The sequence below is a fragment of the Xiphias gladius genome, chromosome 6, assembly GCF_016859285.1.
Source record: "Xiphias gladius isolate SHS-SW01 ecotype Sanya breed wild chromosome 6, ASM1685928v1, whole genome shotgun sequence".
In the NCBI taxonomy this organism is placed as follows: Eukaryota; Metazoa; Chordata; class Actinopteri; order Istiophoriformes; family Xiphiidae; genus Xiphias; species Xiphias gladius.
Window position 1 is genome coordinate 8,577,492 of NC_053405.1, and position 27,049 is coordinate 8,604,540.

Sequence of the window (27,049 nt, forward strand, 5' to 3'; positions counted from 1 at the left end):
GCTGTGGCTAGAGTCATACCTGTGCTGTAGGAGTTGCCTTTGGGAAAAGTATGAAAATTACCAGCTGAAGCTCAGGGGAAAGAGACAAGCTGCGAGAAATATGGTTCAGCAAAAAAAAAAAAGCTAATTTCAAAACTTTCAATAAAAGAATTAATAATGGAAGTTCTAGGAACACAACAGATTTATAATTTAGAAGAGAGGAAGGTGGCGTTGTTTGACTAAGTCATCAGTCTTCCCACGTTATTGGACCTGGAGAGTTAGGACAAATGCCACTTTATGCATGAAAGTCACTTACTGAGAAACAGGTTCTGCTTTCTACTAACGTATATTTAATGGAGTTTTTATATATAAGTTGTAACGATGGCTTTATTTAATTAATAACCTTGCAACAAACAACTAAAACTAAAACTTGTCCTTATCGGTTTAATGCACATCTATTAAGCATTGCGAAATAATTTATTACTCATTTATTGTGTCATTAGTTACAACTTATAAACCATTTACAATGTGTGCCTTTTTAGAAAAAAATTGCTAGAGAGGGTCTTGGAGGCCTCTCGAGCAGAATAGTTACCGCGAAGGCCTCTGGGAAATCGCACGCTTTCTTGGAATAGGACACACTGTTTTAAGTGCATTGCCCTAAGTCATCAAAAAAAGCAGGTTCCCAGCATTCACTTTTTTCCCAACGTCTTTTAGTTACTGGCATTAATGCGTAAAGAATAAATTAAGCCGTGTACGAGGCTGATGCAAAGCTCCCTCAAGTTTAAAAACACCAACATTTACCAGTGATGAATCTGGACAGATAAGAAGAAAGCTTTGTTTCAGTTGTGATTGGAAGATGTGACTGGAATACAGCTGAGAGCAGCGGGGTCACAGCCTCGTGTGTGTGTGTGTGCAACCACATGTAAACTGTGAGATCTCCACAGTGATAGATAAGAACTTTCCATGGTGTGTTTGTTTGACCAGAGCTCTTTTGTTAAACTGTCAGAGCAGAACAGAAACTGGGTAGTAACCATATGTTGTCGGGGTTTTATATATTGGTTTTATCCTTTTCCTCCTGTCTAGGTCACAGTGTCACTAGCAAACCCTTCATCCCTCTGAATGAGCCTTTTCTGCTCTCGAAACAAAGCTTTCATATTTTTTCTCGTAAAAATTGTTGTACTCTAGGTGAACTCTAGTCCAGCCATCAATGTACGTGTGATATTCAGTGGTGGAAATTAACGAAGGACATTTACTCGAGTACTATATTTCTTGAGGTACTTGTACTTTACTTTTGTAATTCAGTTCTAGTGCTAATTTATTCTTCTACTCCGCTGAATTCAGAGGGAAATATTTTTACTCCACTACATTAATTGAACAGCTACATTAAACAGATAAACTGTCCAACAGTATATAAAATACTTAAAATTAGCCCCAGTTTAACCAGCAACATGAACATGCTCCTTACACATTAATGCAGCAATAATAATAATAATAATAATCCAATTATAAAAAAATATATAATAATAAAACACTCTGATAGGGGCCATTGTGCACAACAAGTACTTTTACTTTTGATACTTGAAGTATATTTTGTTGCTAATAATTCTTTTAGTTAAGTAAAATGATATAATGAAGTTGTTTGCCTGTTGTGTCCACATGTTTTTAACAGACAATAAATATCTGTATATGAACAGAGAGCGGTGGTGTTCTGGGGGTAGAAGAGCCATGGTGAGGGGACATTCTGAGCCTGGATTAATCGATTAATTGTTTGGTCGACAAAACGAAAGAAAGCAGTAAACATCACAATACCCTAGAGACCAAGGTGACGCGAACAAATTTTTATTGTCGAAAACAGTCGAAAACCCCAAATAATAAGTTTACAGTAATAAAAGACCAAGAAAAGCTGCAAATTCTCACCATCAAACGTTTTGCATATTTTCTTTTTGACTGATTATCAAAATAGTTGCTGATTTTATTTTCTCTCAGGCGAGTAATCGATTAATCGACTAACTGTTGCAGCTCTAGCCAACTAAAGCTTACGCTCATGGATTTTGTGAATGCTGTTGTTTTTCTTTTTTCTCCGCTTTCAGTAGGTTGTTCAGAGTTTTTAAACTGCAGTTCCCATCATGCTTCAAGGGTTGCGTGCCCTAAGCGCGATGTTGCCATGGAGACAGTGAATTAGCTAGGGGGATGCATGCGGGGCCTAGTTTTTTTGATCCCATATGTGTTCACAGTTTGATTACTGTTTGGTACAGTTTTTCGGGTCTGCATCAAGAAAAGTCGTGCTGCATTGGCTGCAGGATCAACAGCTCTTGTTTGGACTCAAACCATGTAAACAGAAAACCGTCACTGAACACTGTGTATTCAGGCTTTGTTATGAAAAAGTTATGAATCTCAGTATAAGAGGTGCGAGGGAAGCAAAAACCTCTCTTTTTTTTTTCCTTTCCTTGTGCGCCACTGCCAAACTCTTATGTCATCTAGACTATGAACTGCCACTGTGTGCTGTTCAGTTGGATCACACTTTATGTCAACAGTCATTTGATGCTGTATTTGGAAAGTAAGCGATGTTGCTTTACCTGGAGTTCCATGTTTAAATGAGCCCTTTTCAGAGGGAAAATGTCTTCGCATCCCTGATGTTAGAGTAGTCTGGAAAAGAAATTGTTGAGCTGTTACTCATTCTAGTGAGTAATCTCACTTCTCCCAGTAGGGCATCTTTGAGGTTTTATGAGCCTTAATTATCTCCGTATTTGTCATAAGTTAGGGTTGAACCGGGGCATCGTTGCTATCCAGGCTGCTAAGCCTGTCTCACATCAGTGAATGACAGTAAATATGAGTCTCCACCTGAAATGGTCATTCAGTATCAATAATGGGCTCTAGTCACTGTACGGATAATTTATAGGATATGAAAATCCCTAGCTCCATGCTTTGATTCAAAATTCACTCATTGACATTTAAGTGCATAAGCCTCACATATATGTAAAGGCCGAGGGCTGAAGTGAGCAGTAGCCGACAAACTGAATTATATGCCGCCTATACTTTTTTCATTAACTCTGCACTCAAGCTGTCAAGATTCGACCATTAAATATTGACATTCCTGGCATGAGGCCTAGAAGAGTATTGATCTTTAATCACACCAAATGCCAACTTCAGATGTAAAGTGCCGTAACTCTATGTCATATTATCAAAAAGTAAATTACTAGCCCAGGTATAAATACTGAGCGATTACGTACAGTAGGAATTTATGAGTGACCTTAAGACTGCAGAGAGGATTAACATCCTATAAGGACAGCATCTCAATTGTTGTACTTCTATGAACCATAGGGAAAATATAATCCTCTAATTTTATTTACACCTATTTTAATAATTCACAGGATTTAGTAACCTCTGGTAATGCAATCTGATATTAGAGCAGGATCTAAGTAACGTTATGGGTGTAAGGAATTTGTCTGATATGTATTGATACTTTTATGGAACATACAGTACTGTTTGTGTGTGCTTCGTTTCTTGAGTCGAACCGTTCGTTTTTCTACAGTGAGACCGAGTCCTCCCGTCAACCTTTCACACATTCAGACCATCGAGGCGGAACTGATTTTACACTGGGACGGCCCATCAGACTTTGACCGTGGCCCGCTGAGATATGAGGTCCAATACTCCTTTAACACCACTCATCCAGCCTGGCAGGTAAATATTAACCCGCTATACACCACATAAGGGACGTAGGGTTGCAGCTAACTATTAATTTAATTATCAGTTAATCAGTTAATCTGCTGATTGATCGATTGATGCTTTTGCGCATAAAAAAATTGCCTACTATACTTTTATTATAGTTTTTTAAAAAGGTCCAAGGTGGTGTCTTTAAATTGCTTGTGTTATCTGACCAGCAGATAACACTGCTGGTTCTTGGACCAGCAGTCCAAAAACCAAAAACCAAACATCACTGATATGATATGAAACCCTCAAATTTTAGAACCTGGAACTACATAGTGTTTTTCTTGAATTTCATGCATTTTTCAAGCAAAAGTCATCAGTCCCTTATTCATTGAGAATATGGGATTAATATGATATAATAATGGACAAACTGTTTCAGCTCTAAAGAGATCATCTCCTTGCACTCAATGACAGTCATGTGATTTGCTATTTTTTTCCCTCAGGCACCGTGTTAAAGAGAAAACGTCACTTTTTAAGAAAAACACAGTAGCCTTCGTGACCTTTTCATTTGCTTCCAGGCAGGAATGATCACATACTATTGTAGACTGCAAAGAAAGCCTTGATGTCAGGTGCAAACTATGCTTCAAACGATAAAGTGACAAATTGGCCGGGCCAATGTAACAGGTGATATTAGCTTATTACAAATAGTACAACATCTTTCAATATGTCTGATAGGTAACAAGGTATTGCAGTACAGAAATGTCAACACATGCTTACTGTTATTTAGAACCAGTGTCTCTGGTTACATCGATTTGTCCCCTGGAGAGCACAGAGAACGGTAAAATGTCTTGCACAGAACATGTCTTGGTCACAATTTTTGAAAAACAAAAACAAAAACAAACAAAACAAAACAAAACCCCAACAAAGTTGAGGGAGTCATGTGTTAAGTTAAAAAAAAAAAAAAATAGAATGTCAGCAAATCAATCGTTATAAGATTTTTGTAACTCTCAACTTTTAATATTGGTTACAGCCTCAAAAATCAAATAGTGATCAGGCGCTTTACAGTAAAGTGGGCCTTTTAGGACATCTGAAAATCTTACGCAGGTTATATATGCAGCTACAGGGTGCGTGCGCACACACACACACACACACACACACACACACACACACACACACACACACACACACACACACACACACACACACACACACACACACACACACACACACACAAACTGTATTTGCCCCTCATTGCATCAGTGCTGCTTCTATAAAGCACAAATTTCCACTAACAAGAGGAAGGAATATTTAGTGTGACTGGCCCACACTCAGTTTTAAACGGCCCTCGAGTGTGTAGTACTTAGCAGTCAACAGTGCACTTTCTGTTCAGCGGTGGATCGGAAGCTCAGAGGCTTCAGACTTTAGACCTATAACACTCCTACAGATAAATAAATAAAGATATCCTTTCAGTCACTATTTTTTAATCTTTCCCTCTTAGTATGCACTTTGGACTTTTGAGCCCTAATGTGATTTTAACTTTTAGACATATTGTCTGCCATTACTGACTGCCCTTCTGTTGCCACAGAGCACGCTTTTTAATTTTGTAAAATTCTTTCAAGGAGTCCCAAAGCACATTTTTCAAATAACGTATGATTTGCGCAAAAGAAAATGGACAAGAAACATGGCCAGAATTTGCAGCTGTCTACAAATACTGTCCATAGTGGCTGTAGGCTAGTTTTATGTTTTGGTAACAGTTATATTTGATGAGACAACAGCAACCACAGTCATGTGTTGATGATAGATTTTGATTCAGTCGTCCTTCTCAGCAAAACACAACCCATCCTCAAATCAGTTGTGTGCTTGTGTGCGCTCCTCTGTCTCCAGGTGGTGTCTGCACTTGGAGGGCCCAGACTGTCTCTGGATCTAAAGCCCAGACTAAACTACACCATCCGGGTTCGCTGCTCCGGCCTGGATGAGCCTCCGTTGTGGAGTGACTGGAGTGAAAGTCACCACATCTACCTGGACAGTAGGAACCATTTTCCTTCCAACTGTTTATATAGAGACACGTAAATATACTACTGCAAATAAAAAACACACAGAATGGCTGCTTTTTTCAAAGTTATTTTTGGTCTTTTTACTCCTACACTTTTGACAAGCTGCAAGGTTTTTGCAGGCGTTTTTCTTTTTCTGTGCTGTGAATGTGACACAGCACAACCTTCACTGTACAACCTTCACTGTTTTTTAAACTTTTGAGGGATTGTGTGAAAATCCCTGCAGAGCCGCAGTACTCAACAGGGGGTCAGGGCCCAACTGTTTTGGTCCACCACTCCGGCCAGAAATATCTCAGCAAGTGTGGGATGGATTCCCATTACGTTTTGTACAGAAATGTGTTGTCCCCGGAGGATAAAGTTTAATGAGGTTGATGATCCCCTGACTTAAACTCTAGTGACACCATGAGGTTGGCATTTTTGTTTTTTTTTTTGTAAAATGTCTCGACAACTATTAAGTGACATGAAATTTCCTACTGAAACTCGTGGTGCCCAAAACATGAATCCTAAGGACTTTTCATATAGCACCATCATCAGGTCAGTTTTATTTAGTAGTTTATAGTAGTTATAGTATATAGTTTATGACTATAACCCGCAAAAGGAATGAGGTTCATTAGATTCAGCTGTACAATATTTTGAACAGATATGCATCGTGCAGTTTGGGTGCAGGATTGAAGAGGAAATAAAAGACAATCCTTTAAAATGACTGCCTACATCAATAGAGAGTGAATCAAAGGGGAGCACGGTTCATTTCTAACTTTCCAATTTTCTGCAATTGTTTTCTTTGCCCTTTTAGTCAGCAAGTCAGTAAGATGATGTATTTTGTAATTATGCTGCCATGCAACACTTAGAAGTCTGATTTTTAGCCCTGAGTAGAATCAGACACTGACGGGAGCCACAACTGTAGCTTTTGTGATAACATGTTTTTGGGTGATTTTGGTGATATCACTGAGCAGTTGCTTTTAAAAGTATATATATATATATATATATATGTGTGTGTGTGATTATTTAATAGCTAAAGACATGTAGTCTACACACAAGTACACAAGTCTGTTGTATGTGTTCTACAGATTTTCTCAAAAATATTTACAGTATAACCAGTTGTACTTCTGGTACTAGTTGCTCTGTGTCGGTCTGCCGTAAATATTGCATGTTGCCTCCTCTGTTATTGGAATGCCATTTTGATTTAACTGACAAAACATGAAACTGAAAAAGGGTAATAATAAATACAGAAAAGCTAAATTTACCCCTTTATAATTTTGCTGAATGAAATCTGAATGCACCACAAATCTGACTCATGTGAGAGGTAATATAGGTTTTTGATGGCTCTAAAATTAGGGAGTAAAATTATATTATTTTGCCCTTCAGCAATGAACTTGGCAGGCTAACATTTTAAACCAGCCCTGAGGGCTGCAATTCAGCTCTCATTTTCTTTGAGATGTCCTGCAGATGAGGATTCATCACCACCCGAAGTGTAGTCAAACAATGAACTCGATTATCTGTCAAGTGGATTAATGTCACTGGTAATGTATTAAAACGAGTCAGGATCATTAGTCTGAGCCAGTAATGAAGAACTCACTTCGATATGGCCAGCGTCAGCAGACTCTGAATCAGAGATGGTTCGCACGGTTAGTGACCAATCATTTGACACAATGGCGTGAAATACGGACAATGTCACTGGCGGCGAATCTGTTCTCAGAGGTGAACATGAGGCAGCCGCCAATGTGCAGATTTCGTAACAGTGGTTTCTAAAATAGTGAAACTGAGGATTGAAAAATGAGACTGAGAACTGTCTGCAGACTTTAAATGACCCTTTTAACACCAACGGCTTTGAACAGCACAACAGGCTACTTCTGGCAGTGTTGTCATAGTAGAGGAGTGCGTGTTTACCTGCTTTTACAAATGCATATGTATGTTTTGCCTGTATCACATGAGGAAATCTGTGTATGTTGTGTGTGTATGTGTCGTTCATGGGGGTTAAAAGTTTGTGAGACTCAACAGCTCTGAGTAATCATACTAAAACATGCCTTACTTTATGGCTTCAGAAAGTTTTACAAATTTTCTGGGAAAGTAAAGTAATGACTTTTAGTGTTGAACAATGATGAGACGATGAGACATCAAAACTGTTTCAATTTATTGAAAAGTTTTTCCCTTTTGTTTAGGTCTTTACCTTTTTTGCTGATGAGTCACATTCCTTCTCTTTTTTTTTTCCCTTTTTCTTTTTTTTTTTTATTTTGCTGGCAGTGCAGCCGGCACCACACAGATGTATCTCAGGAGGTGGTTAGATAATGAGACTCACACCCTCCCACTCCACTAATTTCAGACAAACAACAAAAAATGTTTTCAAAATTCCCGAAAAACTTTTCTTTTTTAAAAACCCACATTGAAATTGTGGGTGAATGGGAATGACTCAGCCATTTGTCTGATTGAGGGTCTTTATTTTAGTCTCCTTTATTGCCTTTGGCCTTCATTTAGCTTTGTCTTTTGCTACAAAAAGAAAAGAAAGATCAGTTGGATTTATGAAAATTTAGAGGTCAGCATGAGAGAGTTGTCGGTTGTTACAAAAAGATTTAAAGAACATGAAATCATATCATGATTCTTTTTCTTTGTGTGTACAGCGGTGAGCTACATCCCTGAGAAAGTGGTGGCACGACCGGGGGAGAACGTAACCGTGTATTGTGTGTTCAACGACCACAGCATCAACGCCAGCAAGGCCATGTGGGTGCTCAACTTCCAGCAGCCGCTTAATCGCAGCCAGTACCACCCAGTCAACCAGTGGGTAAGAAAAAAAACTCTCCTCCCGGTGTTTTGTGTGTTTCTGGGAACATTTCCACAAAAAAGTTGAATGACTTCCATGTGTGTTTTTTAGACAGTTCACGTAAAAAAGTTAATAGATCTGACTTTTGTTTTACCCAAACCAGGTCAGCCAGATCACAGTGCGTCCTTCGGAGACTCGGATGTATGACCTGCTGCAGTGTACTCAGGAGTGGACCATCCCTTACAGCCAGATCTATGTCGAGGGTGAGCCTTGTTGCACCAATAACAGCCGAGCTAAATATTACGCACCATGAAATATCCACTATTCCCTCCACTGTTACAAAGTAAAAAAAGGAAAAATAAATTATGTACAGGCAAATTCTGTTGCTAGAAATCCATGTTCCTTTTGTTTTTTTCTGGTGCAGTGGACAAAGACAGGAAAGAGAGTGGCGACGTGCCAGCACAACAATGCCAACCAAAGTAATCCCAGTGCAGAGGCTATTTCAGGTGAAGTTTGTTTTCATTGCCCCTAAATCTAAGCGTTTCTCTCTGTGTGTTTCAGGAGCTTCCATTGATATAAACTGCGAAACCAACGGTGATATCGACGCCATGGACTGCAGCTGGAAGAACACGCAGTGGACTAAACCCAAATTTCGATCCAGGTAAAGATTTTACACAGTTGAAACCTGACAGTGGGTGACGTGTATTCGAATGTGGCACTGTCCATGAAACCTTAAATCCACGCTCTGGACTCAGTCTCCTGAAAACCAGGAAGTCACTGGACATTCACTGAAAACACCGACACAGCCTGGAAATACGTGTTTCTAGCCCCGAGTGTGAAGTGACACCAGGAAGTTTCTTTGAGCAGTAAACTATAAATTAGTGTTATCAGTACTTACAGCATAATGTCAGAGCCATAGAAAGTCTCTACAGTTTACAATGAGGACTGACAAAATGATATGGTTTTTTTTTCATAGCTCTTGTTGCTAACTGATGTACTGCAAAAGCCTCTTGTCCAACACTACAACTGAACTCTTTCCTCCAGTTCTTCTCCATCTCGCCTACTTGTTACTTCTTCTCTTGAAGTCCCCCTCCCTTAAACAGAGAAGACAAAAATACATCAAGAAATGATAAGATTTGAGAGAGACATTCTGCTACTTTGAAGGGAAGCTGTAAGAGTTGTAATTTTAGGTATAATTCCAGTTTTTTGCAGCTTGTGTCTGATGTTCATAGTTTTAGGTATTATCGCTATTGGTAATAATAATATTGCACTCACCAAAGTAATTGCCGAGACCTGGGAACACAACATCATTGACAAAAAGAAGGCAGCTTAATACTAAAATAAGACCCAAGTTGTAATAAACAGGCATTGTCCCATAAGTTCTGTAACTGAGCATAGCAGCTTTACCGATCAGATTATATAAAGTGGAGAGAAGAGGGAGCTGAACGGCTCTAAGACCAAGGATAACATGACAAAAATGTTGATTTCTCTTCATTAATTGTTTTCATGCCAGGTGGGCCGACCTGCCGTGCGATGTGATGGAGGAGAGGGAGAGGGCGGGTGAGAAAGTGGGGGAGATGGGTCCTGCTTGCCTGCAGGTCAGATCCAGGCAGAAATCCTGCACCATCCAGCCCCTGAGGATGAACTGCTACAAGCTGTGGCTGGAGGTGCCGTCCCGGCTCGGCCCTATCCGGTCCAAACCCATCTACCTGTCACCCATAGATCATGGTGAGGAAGACGGGTTCTGGTGTGGAACGTATCACGACTAATCAGAACAAAAAGCAGACAGAAAGTAATATTTAACAGCCTTAACAACACCATGTCTCATCCGTGGTGTTTAGCGTATTGGTTTTGCTTAAGCAGTTATACAGTATGTCAATCATATTAACTATAGTATTGAGTGTTCCTGATATTGCTAGATATTCATTATTTCCGCCACGAGGGTGACTATGGCAGAAAGCGCACTTTGTAAAAAGTCTGTCCATCAAAAGTGAATGTGTTACTTTTATCATGACTTGTTGTTTTAGTTATCATTACTTCATGTATCATGATGTGCCTTCTCTCTGTGTTCTCAAAAATAAAATAGCACTTAAATTACTGCTGTTGAAATGAGATATTTTAAGATAACAGGTAAAAAAAATATATATATATGTAAGATAGTGTTTACAACTGACCTCTTCTGGGACCATTATCTCCTGAGATATGTATAATGTGATGGTTTGTTGAGAAGTTTTTGTCAGGATGTACATAAAGTTTAGTCACAAGCAAGCCCTTCTACCATGCCATGGCCCATAAGATGTTCTACAGCAGATGTCATACTTTACGTTTACCAGACACATCATGGAGATTCGGGACATTTTATGAGACAAACTCAAACTCTGTTGTCTTCCTCCCTGCTCTTTCCCCTGCAGTGAGACCACACACGCCCACCAACGTGAAGGCGGTGAGCCGGAGCAGTGGGGTCCTGACGGTCACTTGGGAGCCGCCGTCTCTGCCGGTCGACGGGCTCCAGTGTCAGTTTCAGTACCACTCGCCGTCCATGGTGAGGGCCCAGCCTGAGTGGAAGGTGAGCTTGTCTGTTCGAACGTTGGCCTGACACTACGGTTTGCTGACCTTTCTGTGAGACAAATGATCAGATACCTTCTAAATATCAATTTGTTTGTAATGACCTGGGTAATCAGCAAACAGGATGATTGCCACAGAGCACCCCCAACTCACTACCGTTCACTTATGGTTATTTTATTCTGAAAACAGGACTAGGTCGACCTAAATTATCTTTCTAAAATGTTTCTCTGGCTCTAAGAAACCTGTTGAACTATCAAGAAACACAGGAACAAACATATTGGAAGTCACAAGGGTCCAGGACTCTGCTGGTAAATATAAATAAATATATAAATAAGTCTCATACGGCTGCTTTGACATTGACCCAGCTTGTCAGTTTGACATGAGTTGTTGTAAGCTGTATAAGACCACTTTCCTGTCTGCTGATTAAAAAATTCTCACGGAAATTGGATACACATGATCAATAGCCTCTTCTTTTCAACGTTCACCCAAAATGATGAGAAAGATGAGGGAATCATTTTTTCTCTTCTTGGGTGAAGTGGATAGATCGATGAAACAGATGTGTACTGCACAGATCAGATATTTCCCATTAGCGATATTTTTCGTTTTCCCAAATGAGCCCAAAGAAACTCTCTGAGAAAATAATGTCATGTCTGCAGGTCCACAGTCCAGTGCGGGTTCCTTGGGCAGAGGTTGTCGTGCCGGACATGTGCCGTGTGTATGTGGTCCAAGTCCGCTGCATGCACGCCAACGGCACCGGCTACTGGAGCGAGTGGAGTGACTCTGTCTACTCCACTCCACAAAACAGCAGAGGTAAAACACCATTCATTTCTTTCCTGAACAAAATCTCAAATAACCCTAACCTTTTAAGATAATGACATCCTTGACATATGCCCGATGTTACCTTTTAAACCACATCTGGCCTTCGGATTTTTGCTCTAATGGAAAATGGCACACAAATACCATCACCCCCATCACTGTCAGAGAAACAGAGAGGTAGAAGCTGCAATGTGGCGTAATTGTTGGTTTCTTCCTCAGCTCCTGAGCATGGGCCTGATTTTTGGAGAATTCTTCAAGAGGATCCATACAGAAACCAGACTAATGTCACACTGCTGTTTGAGGTATACAAACGAAAATATACATAAACAAGCTTATAGGTTAAGGTTAGGACTGGTGTTAGGTCTGGTGATATATCCTGCAAAAAGACCAGCAAGAATTGATTAGCAAGTATTGTCTGTGTGGCCGAAGCCAGCTGGGTAACACGTTCCTTCACCGCTATGAAAACGAGCACTGTAGTGTACTTTGAGTCAATCCGACATGCACCACCCTGCTGCAGGAAATTCTCACAAGTGAACCTGATCTGCAACTCGGAATATTCGCCAACAACTGCACCGTTTACTCCTGTTTTAGTAACATTTGCTAAAAGCTACAGTCCCTCAGCTGTAGATTTATTTTTATTTAGCCTTTTTTTTTTTAAACCAAAATATGTATTTTTAAATATGTACATCTTTACAAGGAACCAATGAGCTTTGGGCTGAGAGCCACAGACAAGCTTGGGAAGTCGAAAAGTATTGAGAGACGGACTATCGCAGCGTTGGTTTTGGTCTTTTCACGGGATTTAGTTGACAATGTACGATTAATATATAGAGTAACACCAGCCTTATCATTTTACGCTTATCATTAAAAATGTTGAAACGTTATGCTTTGTTCTCCAGGATCTCCCAACAGCAGGGCGCTCCTACTGTGTGGACGGATTTATAGTTCAGCACCAGGCCTCGAGTGGCACTGTGAGGAGGGAGCGGATCGAGCTGGTGTCCTCCTACAGCTTCGAGTGGAACCAGGAGCTCCAAACTGTGACTGTGGAGGCCTACAATAGTCTGGGGAGCTCCGCTAACAACATCAACATGACGCTGGAGAGACAGCCCAAACGTGAGTGAGCTGGGGATTAAAAAGAGTTGGAAATCACTCACGCGATGAATTAATTCTACTATATGCACGATAGTTAGTGGTTCTTTCATGGCCACTGTGGCCCGAACCTGTTCCTGATGATCATTTAAGTCAATATCGTTAAAAAATCAGTAGCTGCGGCCAAATGTTCCAAAGTAGTTGACCTAAAATGTTTAATAAAATACATCTTTGGAATTTTAAGAGATTAAATTCCTGGCAAAGATAGGAACCAACAATAAGATGAGATACAGGCAAAAAAATAAAATAAAATACGAGAGTCAACACAAACTATGCCACAAATCAGACATGTGATTATAAAATCCTGAATAAAATTTCTAAACAATCATATCAACGATTTAATCCACCTTAAAAAACAACCCAGGAGCTGTCCAAAACCAAAAAAAAACAAGATCTAAAACCAAAACTAACACATTAAAATTCTAAAATACCTCAACACATCAGCAGCCAGAGGAGAGCAGACAGTTTCTGCAGCAATGATTTAGACTTAATAACATGCTCTTACTTTCTACATCAAAAGGGTTTGGTGTTTTGTGGCATTGTGAAAATGTCCAGGTCTGCAAAAGTGAGGGTAAAATCAATCGCATGGCAAGCGGTTCCTCAGACTCTCATCGGTACACACAGATTCATGGCCAGTGTTTACATTCACAGACACAGGTGCACATGTACTGGAAAGAAAACAAGGTGGTTAGCATTGTCCACAAAACCGCTGACAAGCATGCATACACCGAGAGTTTCCAGTAATCATATTTGTTTCTTTCCAAACTACGTGAAAGAGGGCAGCACTAAAAAAGTAAACCAACTATTTAAATTTTTAAAATTTTTCTGTTTTATAATTTCCTGTCAGGATTTCTCAGAAACATGAGATTGGCCACCGTTTTTATGGTTGTTAAGCTCAGATCTTGTCGTGCATTAGACCTGTTTTTACCTTTTCAACCGATTTTTTCCTGTCTTTTAATTTGCCACCATGACCAGTTTAATTCTGCCTTGCCTTATAATACGTGACAGAAAAATGTACGCATTACAAAATGCGTGTCTCTGGGGAGCCCATAAAAGCCCTGGCCCTGCAGCCATTAGTTTTACTGTAGTAAACAATATTAGCAGTTTTCCAACTCAAGTAACGAGGTTCATTTTTTAATGACTGTACTCGTCTAATACGTAGAAATGTTTGTTTCTCACAGTTGTGTGTCTCTCTCCTATTACTCATAATTCAGAGAAGCTTACTTTCATTAAACTACTAACTGGAAGAATCTAAATGGTTTTCCATGAGGATGGCCAGTTTTTGTCATTTGTTTTCCAGCCAAAGCTGTCTGTTAGACATTTTCCCATTAGCATTCTGAGAAAATGTGTTTTCAGTTTTATTAGCAGCTAAACTAGCAGAAGGCTAAATTGGCCAGACAACTGACGTTGGCATTAGACGCAATAACTAATGATTCACGTCATTTTCATAGTCAGTAAACCATTCCTCCTGTACCCTGTTTAGAAGCATCTGCATTTGTTATGTTTCTCCGCTCATTTATTCAGCTTTCTCATTTAATTTGCCACCTGTTTCGAGGTTACGAGGAGTGGTTTGACGAGTATGTAAAGGTCACACAGTTTGTCCCCCTACCTAGGTATATAAACACTTAATGAATGAACACACTATAAAGTTGATGTACGCAGCTATAAGGACATTTTAAGTGTTTATTAATTTACAGTATTTATCAACAATTATAACTTCTATGAAGACATATTTTACCGTACCACGACTGTGTTTTACTATATTATCATTCATTCATCTGTTTATACAGCAGCCTCCACTTGTGAGTCTCCACAGGAGTTATAGTTATTAACAAATACATTAATACACACTTTTATCTACTTATAGCTACATTATAGTGTGTTATAAACCATTTATTGAACGTTCAAAATTCTGCTTTTAAATGCTAAATAGAGGGACCTAAAGTAAAGTGTTACCTATGAAAATTATGTGATTCATAAGCTTTGGCCATCGACGTCATCAAATCTCAACCCAAATGGACTGAAATCCCCTCCAGGAGATAGTTAGAGAATCTACCGTGCCAAGAAGAAAATGATTATTTTGGGTTCCCTTTAATTTGTTGAGCTTGCGTATATAGAACTCGAACCCCGAGAGTTCGGGTCCCATGAGAGCGCTGATCTGCACTGACTGTTCCCCTCCGTTCTGTCCTGCCTGTAGGCCGCTGTGTGCATTGGTTCCGCGCGTTGGTTATCAACAGCACCTGTGTCTCTCTGTCCTGGAGCCTGCTGGACAACAGCTCTTTGCCTCTGTTCATGGTGGTGCAGTGGTCACCACAGAGGCAGCAGGAGTCTGATCATCACAAAGTCGAGGGGGGAGAAACATGGGCCAGACTGCCCTACGCTGACCGCCCCGTCTATCTAAGAGGTAACATGTACTCTTCTCTTTCTGTTCTTTTTATTATTTTGTTTCTGGAGACTGTGTACAGGGGTGTTGCTGTACATGAGCAAATATATTTGCCCGCCTCACCTCTAACCTTATTTGTCATCTCAAAGGTGATTTCTTTGGCTCTGAGGAATACGGCTTCTACTTGTACCCTGTGTTTGCTGACGGAGAAGGCGAGGCGACGTACACTATAGGTATGCCCGATATTCCCAGGTTTTCTGCCTGTTGCAGCAGTATCGTATGGCTCATCAAGGTGTTTACAAGAACAGTCCACTTCTAGCACTTTCACTTCATTATTTCTCTTTCCACGTGTTACAGCCACCAGGGGAGACCCTGCAGCCTACATGATGCTGATGATCATCTCCTTCCTTTCAGTCATCCTGTTTGTCACTCTGGTCCTCTCCCAAAACCAGTAAGAGAACCTGTTCAGTAAAAAGCAATTAAAACATATTTCCTTAAAGTCAGGATATTAGAGTATTAAAATTTTATGAATTGAACTGAATTGTGTTTCTTAATCAGTAAGGTCACAAAACCTTCTGCACCAGCAACATCAACATTTAAAGGGTGTTTTTAATAATGTATGTTATCCTGCAAAAGAAATATTAGACATACAGATTTTGCATTTTCTTTCATATTTAATCTTGTTCCTTGAACCAATACTACGACATCAGTGTATACTGAATTTGTGTTTTGCCCTGACACCTGCAAGGAATGATAAATGATGTTAATCTCTGGGGTGCAGTCTAATTTAGGGAGTAGAGACTGACCTTGAAAAATTAGTGTGACATTTAGCAGGTCAGGGGGGTGTAATTACACTAGATGCTAACTGATCGGAGGAGAAATCAAGCCAGGGAGAAAGGGACAGTAAGTGAGACACAGTACACACAACCTGAATATGTTCTGCATTTTATTCCCAGGATGAAAAAGATTGTGTGGAAGGATGTACCCAACCCAAACAAGTGCTCGTGGGCTAAAGGACTAGACTACAAAAAGGTGAACACAAAAAAAAACAAAACAGAGAATGCACTCCTTAAATGCTTATTATATTCAGGGTCAACATTTTTTTTTTTAACACCTAAAGTAATGTAAAGGACTTTTCAGAAAAATTTGGACAGAGCCAGGCTAGCTGTTTCCCCCTGTTTCCAGCAAGAAAGCAAAGAAGTGCATTTTCCAGAATATTAAACTTTTATTTCAAGTCAATACAATATGCCTTTGCAGAAAGTTCTGTTTTATAACACGTATTTGGTGTAGTGCTGTAGACTGATTAAACATTTTAAAATCATCTTTTTATGACTTTGATAAATAAAGAAATAGAAACACGTTTTCCTTCAACCCTGCACATTTACTCTACAACAGCAATGTACAAGCTATGTCTGTCCACATCTATGGGCTACTGTATGAGCCGGTTGCAGTACAACCCTCAGGGAGTAATACAGTAACAGAAAAAATGCAGTTCATCTCCCTTCTTAACCAGTTTTTCTATTATCAGCAACGTATTCTCGTATTCATATTTTTTTATTTATACATCAGCACTTTACATCTGTTTTTTTGTACCTCCGTCTAGGCTGACACCTCTGACCACCTGTTCCGACCCCCAGAAGGCCTGCCAGCCTGGCCGCTCCTGCTGCCCTCTGAGAACATCTCCAAAGTCGTCATAGTGGACAAAGCCGACCTGTCAGCTCTGACCACAGCCCTGGTCCAAACCCCACTTGTGTCCCTGACCTCCAACCCAGCCACTGCCTTAGCTATCTCCATACCTTCAGGGTTTGACGCAGAGGTTGACCAAACCCAGTGCATAGAAAGTGAGGTGCTCATGGCTGGAGCTCCGTCCTTAGCCCTTAATCTGGATGCTCTGACCAGTTCACATCCAAGGATAGATGAGTTACAGCCAGTCGATCCCCCGGCGGACCAACCCCCAGGCAGCACTGACAGCTCTGCCCAGTCTTCAGTCACATATGCCACCGTGCTGCTCTCTGACCCAAAGCAGGAGCAACAGCCCATTCAACTCCACTACAAGGATGGTAGTGGCAGCAGCTGCAGCGATGAGGGCAATTTCTCTGCCAACAACTCTGACATTTCAGGCTCGTTCCCCGGTGGTCTGTGGGAGCTCGACAGCTGCCGGGGTGGGGAGATGGACAACCCGCGGCGCTCCTGCTCCTACAACTCTGTGGAAGAGCTTTCCGAAACGTCGGAGCAAGAGGATGACGGGGAGGTGAGAGATGAGAAGGACTTGTACTATCTAGGAACGGACTATCCAGCGGACGATGAGGAGCAGCAGAGAGAAGAGGAGACAAAAATTAAGCTGCTTAAAAATGTAGTTTTGAACAGAGAAGACTGTTCTGTGGAGTCGCACCCGTTGCTCGGCCCCGAGGACTCGAGCCAGCCCGCAGAGCCGTTGTCGGCGTCGACATTAGGCTTTTCCCCGCTGTACCTGCCTCAGTATAGAACTGCTCCGTGCACGAGGCAACCACAAGACAGCAAACCCCAGATGTGACCCTCACACAAACTGCATTTAAATGAAAATGCGCGCCGTTAAATCCGTTGAGTTGTGGACTGCGGCACGGTTCAGCATTTACCGAAGTGGATTTGCATCTGTTCCTTCAGACAAACTGAGGTGTGGAGCTGGAAAATGTAATAATACCTCAAAATATGCATGATTGCAAAATTGATATTTATCAATGCTGCTATAGTGGTCTGTTGGAAAAGACGTCAGGATGGCACAAGCCTCATTCACAGGCATTTATTTCTTTCTTCATGGGGCTGCAGATTCTACTGTGCCACACTGCAACACTGCAAATTACGCAGGATCGGTTGTTGATGCAGGAGGGCTTGCAGAGAGAGAGGAGCTCACGTATTTTCAGTGGAGCTTAGGCTAGTGGAGTAATGCACAGTTAATGCTCGAAGGGAGCAGCAGGCAGACTGTACAAGCAGTATGTCATCAGGTCATCAGGAAGGAGCGATAGGGGAGGTAAGCATTTTGTGGCTTCAAACATCCTATACATACACTTTATTTCACAGGTGGACGTATATTAAATGCATATAAAAATATGTAGGAAATGCCATTTGTGCCACCGTTCACTCGCCTGCTCCTATCTTCATGTGGAAAACACGTCGTCATTGATTCTCTGCTGAATTCTTTCGGCTGCATTTTAAGCGAAACATGAAAGCGGTTCAAAGAGAATAAATAAATGCCCAAAAAAAGCGAGAGAGAGAAAGGGCCTGTAATCTGCACGGTGTCGGCTTTCTCAAAGCACATTTGACTGTGATTTTGAAGTCAAAACTTGGATGTCACTTCAGAGCTACTGGTGTGACTAAATGAAACCAGGTGATGATGAAAACAGCTATAGTCAGTGAGTAACTGCAGGTGATTTACAGGCGCAGAATTTACTGCATTCATTGGCAGCTTGGACATCAACATCTGCATGGACTGACTCACCCACCAACCCAAAGATTGTCTTTTTGTACTTTGTGCTGTAATGTATTTCAGACTTTGTTACAGTATGTGAGAAATGTGATATCTATTTTTTTTCTGTGTTTGGCCATTAACATAAAACACCTGCTGTCTGGTGTAAATTAAAAACAAAATAGTGTCTGTTGCAAACCAGAGGACGAAGAAAGAAAATTAATCTATTGGAACTATTGAAACGTGGTTGACAAATTGTTATTGTATATGGAGATCTTTTGTCTATTTTTCATGGTGAAAATAAAGTATTTATTGTGATTGTGTCTGGTTTATGTAACCAGGACTGGTACTGCCAGCGAACTGTTCAAATGAAAAGAGCAAACTTCAGGAACTTGCGCATAGAGGAGCAGGAGTATTTGGAGTTTTGCTAAAAAGCTTATATTGTTTATGTGGCTTGTTCATAACAACTGACAGGTCAACAGGTGGGAGGTAATGAGTCATTCAGGGATTACTTCCCCAAGATTTCGCAACCCAAACAACTGAAGACTCCAAGAAACAAATAAGAGGGTGAACATGTTTATAGACTCAAATAAATGACACACAAAAAAAAAAAAAATACAAAAAAAAAATCACTCACCTCTAAAAAAAAATGATTTGAAACCTTCCAATCAAACTGTTTACATTTTGCTTATGGCATACTTGTGTTCAGTAGAGAGGAGGCCGATTCACGACCGGTCACATGGTCTCTTCAACAGTGACTGCAGTGTCCTCATAAGCTGCAGGATGCAGCAACCACCTAAATTCCACTAGAGGTCACTGTGAACTAAGTCTCAAGTTGTGTGTGTTCCTGCATTGTTATTGGTGTCATTATTATCTACATTGTGCCTCACAATGTTTCCGCTCGATTGTTCTCGCAACATTTGTCTTTTAACAATGAGAATCTTTTATTTGAGTTTTTTTTTTTTTTTCCCTTTTTGCTAACAGTATCTCAGACTACGTTTTGGTTTGGTTCTTTTTTGGTGTACAAACTTATTTTTGTCATATTTTATTGTTATTCTTCCTAAAAAGTCATGATCCAGCTAACTGTCAGACTGCACTTTTGCAGGTTTTGCAGCAGAGCTGGCAACAGCTCTCAGATGAATTTTAAACTGCTTAAAAAAAAAAAAATCCCGACTGATGACACAACGTCAACACTATAATCTGGATAATATGGTTATCCTTGTACATAAAACGGGGCCCTGGCAGGGAAGGTCAGCCGAGGATGATATCATGTTGCATTATGGAAAGTGTCGGATCCAATGTTTTTGGATCTTGACCCGTATTAGGAGCTGAAAATCAGGATATGTTGTCCTCTGCTGCATCATATTTGACTATTCTTTTTTAATGTGTCCTTTGTGAGTTCCCCGGCTTCATGAAAATGTCTGATTGTACACAGGGTTCAGCTTCAGTTTTGCAGCAGTTCGACTTTGACGAAACATTCACACTAAACTATACAGCTAATGATAACATGACAGAAACTCAGCCTGAAAATGATGGCAAACTGTAGGACTATAAATCTCTCTTTAATGTATGTCAATCAGCCGCAAGGACACTGAAAAAGTACCACTGATAGAGCTTGTGGAGCTGGTTATTTAAGTGATGTCAGCTGTATCCTTAAATGCCCTCTCTGTTTCATCTCTTGCATTTGCCATAGAAGGACATGATGGTGCAGAGAGCTGCTAGGTTTGGCAAAGAGAGGTTTGAAAGCACTGGGGCCTGACGCCATGCTAGGTTCAGATATGGTAACAGAGAGCAAGGACTCGGAGAGGGGGAGAAGTTGTGTTTAGCCTGAAACTGATCCGACACAAATGTTTCAAATTAGGATGCAGACAAAATTACATCCCAGTCATGATCAAAATCATCCAAAATCAGAGCCAAGCTTTTCCAGTGATGCCATGTCTGGTCAAGTGACCCAGTTTTCCCTGAGAAGCCCCTCAGCAACAGACCACGGTACCTGTTCCTGTTCTGAAAACCAGCAGCTTAACAAGAGGCCATGAGATAAAGTGGCCTGCAGGAGAAATACTGCACATGTGAAAGTTCTTTGGTGCTCTGCTGATCTTTCAGCTGTGGCAAATTAACCAATTCAAGGTTTGGAAACATTTGAAGAGGCGAATAACCTTCTTAGAAAGATAAGCTACCAGCAGGGAAAAATAATTTTTAATAATAATATTGAAGACCAACTTTGAGGAATATGTTTTATGTTTATTTTAATCTTATTTGACCATAATGAAAGGAGATTTAGTGAGTTCATTAGCGGAAGGAGACTGATTCTGGTGAAAAATAAGATTTTGCATATTAACTTAAATTCCCTTTTGAAGGCCAGATGAGCTGTTGAGTGTTCCTGGCACAAATGACTCCGTTCAAAGCCGTGAACTTTGCCATAACCCATAGAGATTTATAGTGTAGCGGCTTTAAAAATGCTAATAAGAGAAGAACATAACTGAAATGGTTTCACAAAATGCCCATTTTCAGTCAAATATTATGTGATGTTAACAAAAAAAAGTGTTTCTGTTGTGCTATTAAATCAAATTAGCCTGCGAAATATCTCTAGTTCAAGGTCAAATATTCCTTATTTGCATTAATATTTGATGTATATACAAGTCGAATGGTGTATATGTCATACAGAAATGTGTGCTTGAATAAGTACATACGAATGTGATTTAATTACAATTACATTTAATTTCTCTCTGGTCATCTTCCCTGATCTTGTTCTCGTCTCTGCCAGGATCCATTCATCTGGAAATGGCAGCGCCGCCTTGAGCTGCACAAACGCTTCCTCAGAAGCCATCCTCGCCTCCCAGGAAATATTTGTCAGGAGATAAAACTTTCTTCAAAAGCCAGCCTATGTGTCCTAACTGATTTATCTTTGCGCGGGATGCTGTTATCATCTGGCACCTCTGTGCTGGGGAGGAAGGAGGTGGAAAAAATAGGAGAAAACTACCGAGATGTATTTTTTTCTGCCGTTTCTGGTGTCCGCTGGTTTCCATTCATTTCATAATAGTATGAAAAACAGCCTGCAGTAAATTTCAGTGATTACTGTTAAGTTGTGCAGTGCAGACTATTCAAATAAATCTGCGCTGATTATATATAAGTATATCAAAACTTTATAGCCTGCATTTGAAAATGGCAAGCAGAAATGTGAAGTATACAAGGTTTGTGGTTAAACCTGCAATAACAGGCAGCTAAAACAAGCTGTAAACATATCATGCAATAATCTCTTCTACCCCTGGTTTGGTCTCTAGTTTTGGTCTCCATCAGCTCCTGAGGGAAATATTTGGCTCTTTAACTACGAGGCCCACCATGCTCACAAACTAGTCGCTTATTTTTCTTTCTGCTGTTTGGTGCTGGACAGACTGAGCCTGTTTTGGGTTTTTTTTTGTTGCTGAAAACAACTGCCTGCTATATTGCAGAATGATGCTACGAGAGTGATGAGACTGAACCAAAACAGTAAAGGTGAGGACTGCAAAACCAAAACAATGTGCTGAAAGACACTAAAAAAGAGCTGAGGGGAACTGCAGAGTTGAGTGAAAATATTCTGTGGGTTCATCACTACGAGTGACACCTTTCACATTACACAAGTCATTTGAAGTGGGAATATAAAAAGTTTGATTAGTGCAGCTTTAAAAAAGGAGCTAAATCTTACAAACACACTGGTATGGTCCTTTAAGAAAACTTGACACGGTAACAGCAGTAAGTTTGGTAACCAAGCCCCACGAGGAGTTATGTTCTCCTGAAAAGTAAATATGCTGTGGTTATTCACCACACCCACCACAGCTGATCAAAATGCAAAATTAAATTGCAAGTATAATTTTCCTAAATTCTCTCCGTTCAATGGTTAGAATTAGTGAATTTGTGTAAAAAAAACAAACAGATGGACTGAAATCATACTATGAGATAAAACAAATAAACATGTTTCATATCCACTGGTGCTCCATAAAAAGTTTAACTTGAAAAACTGCTATTATCCTTCATGTGTATCATTGTTATTACTATCATCATTATTGTTACTTTCACTGGTGAATTTCACACAAAAGTTTTATCAGCCTGGCCATCAACTGTGTGTGTGTGTGTGTGTGTGTGTGTGTGTGTGTGTGTGTGTGTGTGTGCGCTGACATCACTGTTCATGCTCCGGCTGTTGCCATCAACCCTGTTAATGGGAATCAGCAGAAAGATTTAGGAGCTTGACATTGTAAATCCCTCATTGATCGCCTGGCATTAATTTGTGCAGCAATCGTGAAGGGCTTTAGCTACTGATGTTTATCCACGTTGGCTTTGAAGGCCTTAACATCTGGGGTAAAGGTCGGATTGTGGCAAGTTCGCTGCAAAACTCTGCAACCAAAAAGGAAATGAGGAAAATCTTTCTTTGCTGTTTTAGAGTCGCGTGTGCAATGCTGCATTGGCTGTGCTTCTTTTTTTAGTAAACGGGGGGAAAAAAAAAAAAAAAAAACACACAACAACTTTGGTTTGGTTGCCAGGGACCACAGTTAGGTGGAGAGATTTGGGTTCTCTGGGAATGTAAAGCCTCTCGCGCCCTGTAATCATAATCTTAGCTCAACTGCAGCTCTGCTGTAGGGAAATCAATGCCATCAACATTCATGAGGATAGGGAGATGCACAAAGACAATGAGACAGTGAGAAAAACAAAGAGCAGTGCATGAAAAATATGGATTTAGAAAAAGCCACAGTAAAAAAAAAAAAAAAAAAATGGCACTGGCAAAAACAGATGTAGTAAAAGTATCTGCAGCAGCAGGTGGAGGAAAGCATAGCAAACAGAGTGAGGGAGTGGGAGTGGCTGAGAGTGGGAGAGGGAAAAAAAGAATGCAGACAGAAGCTGTGCTGACCCCTGGGACCCTCTCTTGGGGCCCTTTCTGTGCTGGAGTCCTCTGAGAGGATTTGTGAAGACATGCATATTGCTCTCCCACCCCATTGCTCTCAGACAGGGCTGTAAATATATGAGCTATTTGATGCCTGTTGCATGATTTACCTCATCAGACACCTGGCAATATCTGGTTTTAGAGCAAGAAATTTCCAGTGATGCAACTCCACGAGCAGCGGGGAGCTTCTCATGTTATAAATACATATAAAATCGGGTGATGGAGCCAAAGAAAGGCAGAGTAAGATCAAGATTTCTAAGATTTCTTTTTTGAGTTGCTCAGATGTCCTTAAATATATTCTGTACTTTATTCTCCGAAATATTTTCTACTATAATGCTTTCATCAGTGTATGGGCATGATCCAGGACTATCATAGTACATCATCATGTAAATAAATAATGTTTTGTGTTACTCTGCACCCTCCTAACTTTGAAGTCTTTTTTCAGACCACAGTATATGCAAATATCTATTTCTTCATCGTTTACTATATGGATTGCCCCACATAGTTACAAATTAATGCATTCGATTGTTGAGAGCAAGCATGAACTTGCTTGAAAATGTCTTTTTTTTTATACAGCAGAGTATCACTCAGGCTGTGAAGTCAGTCGTATTAATAAATATAATGTTTTCTGTGGCTCTGAAAGAAACTCTTAAAAGTCTGGGAAAATTACTTTGACGATCAATAGGGTTATCTCAACTTAAGCTTGAGACTTCTAAACTTTTAAACAGAAAACCTGCAGGGAATATGAAAAAAAAGAGGCCATTTAACAGGCCGCAAAGGTCTAATGAAAGATGCTATTAGTTGCACTGGATACTACATTTTTCCACAAAATGTAGTATCCAGTGTTTTCGAAGCTTGAGTCATACTAGATACTAAAAAGGTCAGGATATCTCAGCCCCTGCTGCACCGATTTTAACCATTTTGTTTGTGTGTCTCACAAATCCCTCAATTTTATGATAAATAAATGACCGGAGTACCCTTTTGAGGAGCAGCATCTCTCCTCCTCTTTGGACAAAAAAAAAAATAAATAAAATTTTCAGTTCCGAATTCGTGGCTAAAATGTGTGAAACCACCTGGGATTCTACTGTACATTCACCAAAGTATAAATGTTGAGTTCTAAAATCTCAGAAGTGTCCATATTGCTGACATCTGGTTCACTGAGGCCAAACTTCTCTCTAGCTTTTCCCCCTCTCATTAAAGACACTCATAAATCCAACTAAAATAACCCGGGTGCAGTTAACTAGCCCATGTTGTGCAGCCATGTTCAATCCAGCAACTAAACACCATCATATTACCTCACCCAACCTTTTCTCCATTGTTATTTCTTGTTGATTGGAGACAGAACAACTAGGTCAGTCGAGCTCGATGGTGACAAACTTCCGTGCTGATGGTATTGAAAGATGCCATCAAAGAGCTCGTCCTCGTCGATTCCGACCAATTATTCAGCTTGTTTGCAGGAGCGAAAAGAAGCATTAGCCCACATATTTATAGGGCACACACTGATAATCTACCAAAACCATTAGCCCGAACAGTTGCATGGCAAAACCCAGTTGTCCACTTGTTTGTGAGAGAAGAACGTGAGATGCACATGAGTCTCTGAAAGCGACTTGGGGGAGCCTTTTCGCTTGGCCTCGTGTGTCGTAAGTGGGTCGGATGGACGAAATGCTTCCAGATCAGTCAGTACGTGTGTCACAAAGCATGCTTGTCTCTGGCTAACAGGGTGAAAGAGACTCGGCTGACCCCCCCGCCTTCACTCAATTAAGGCCTAATTGGTTTGGGGTCCACTACAGGCATGTGGAAAGGCAACAACCCAGGCTTCTGTGAACTCGTTCCCTATTTTCTGTTAAGTGCATATATGGATCCATATGACCATGACTACAGATCAATCTTTGTAATGCAGTTTTGTGTGTACGTTTGCACAAAAGAGGGAGCACGTGTGTGTTTATGTGGGTGTGAATGCCCGTCCATGTACTTGCATATGAGTGCACGTGAAACATTTCCATGAGCTTTGTCAGCAGTATGGAAGACCATTTCTCTATGCTGAGTTGCACCCCTTTATTGTAATGCATTACTGGCAAGCTCCATCACTCTATTGCTCCCCGGAGACCCATGCAACCATGTAGTAGCAATTTCAAAATCTTTTGACCCCTTTAATCTCACATTGCACACTACATAGTGGTCATGTCGGACACATTTTCTCAAGCCTGCACAAGCTGCTTCCTGACATTTCAGAACAAGGAAAAAGGTGAGGTTGGGGATTCCTGAGATTCCTGTACACCTTTACTAAGTCAGACTCCTGAAGCCTCACATTAACTTCAGCTGAGCTTTACAATACATTGGTGCAGAGAAAGGAGGACTGTGGCTTTTGTGCCCCATCTCTTACACTGGAATCACATTAGGAGGAGGATCTCTCCACGGCCAGTATAAACTGGAGAAATGAAACCAGCGACCGAGAAACGTTTCAACGTTTCAACGCACATATGGGCATGTTAGCGCTGTTTGAAGCTAGGCTTGAAAAAAATGTAAATCTATCCTTTAGCTTTGATCCCCGTGAACTTCCATCTGTATCCTTTGTTAAAATGACAAAAGCTACATTATGTATCACTTAAAGACCTTGCACACCCACCCAGATGTTTTAACTTATTCTGAGTGATTAAACCTCTGCTCCAGATCGGCTGCAGTGAATGCAAGAACATCACGAGAGGTTAATGACAGCCAGATGTTTGATAAGATGAAGAATAATGTACACCTCGATTAACTGTTGTTGTTGTTAGGGTTCACCTGCTTTTAGAGACACCACATGGATAAAATTTGCCAAAGGAAATCCACTCTGAATATACCCTAAAGGATAAGTTTGCATTTTTAACACTCACATGACCATATTTACATTCAAGAGTTTTTAATGTTTTGTTTAAATCATTCTCCCTGTTCATTGCTTCCAAAGGAAGAGATGGGTGATGAATTCCACAGTCTTCAGTCCATGTAAAAAAATATATTAAAAAGTTTATCTGAAGTTAACCTGAGATTTCAAAAAAAATATTTTCAAAAATTGGTCTTTTTGATGCAGAATTCCCTTTCGCTGTACAGAGTTCCTGTGCTAAGCTTCTGTACTGTAGAGGCTGTAACCTTCATTATGTTTTGCACAGAATGAGGACACTAGATTTTGTCCCCCATCACTTACACAGAAAGCACGTTAGGAAAGGTTGTTTTAATAGCCAGTTTGAACGGGAGGAATGATTACACTGACCAAAAACTGCCTCTGTGTTCAAATGACAAACTGAACTGTGGAAAATTGTGAACCTTTTAACAGGTGCAACTAGATTACAAAGCGTGTCAGTTAAGCACAGTTTGT

At 40.4% G+C, this 27,049-nt stretch overlaps 1 protein-coding gene across 3 annotated transcripts in view; it reads left to right on the forward strand.

Annotated features, from left to right (window-relative positions):
- lepr (leptin receptor) overlaps nt 1-19,072 on the forward strand; it is a 32,786-nt gene extending 13,714 nt beyond the window's left edge. For all 3 annotated transcript variants that reach the window (XM_040129170.1, XM_040129172.1, XM_040129171.1), the window contains 15 exons: nt 3,512-3,660; nt 5,512-5,653; nt 8,294-8,454; nt 8,597-8,696; nt 8,995-9,094; nt 9,947-10,161; nt 10,845-10,999; nt 11,655-11,808; nt 12,034-12,116; nt 12,711-12,924; nt 15,158-15,364; nt 15,493-15,576; nt 15,701-15,794; nt 16,300-16,375; nt 16,947-19,072. In XM_040129170.1, the coding sequence (XP_039985104.1) occupies nt 3,512-3,660; nt 5,512-5,653; nt 8,294-8,454; nt 8,597-8,696; nt 8,995-9,094; nt 9,947-10,161; nt 10,845-10,999; nt 11,655-11,808; nt 12,034-12,116; nt 12,711-12,924; nt 15,158-15,364; nt 15,493-15,576; nt 15,701-15,794; nt 16,300-16,375; nt 16,947-17,876 (2,864 nt within the window). In that variant the 3' untranslated portion in view covers nt 17,877-19,072. The remainder of the gene's footprint in view (nt 1-3,511; nt 3,661-5,511; nt 5,654-8,293; nt 8,455-8,596; nt 8,697-8,994; nt 9,095-9,946; nt 10,162-10,844; nt 11,000-11,654; nt 11,809-12,033; nt 12,117-12,710; nt 12,925-15,157; nt 15,365-15,492; nt 15,577-15,700; nt 15,795-16,299; nt 16,376-16,946) is intronic.
- Nucleotides 19,073-27,049: the final 7,977 nt, after the last annotated feature.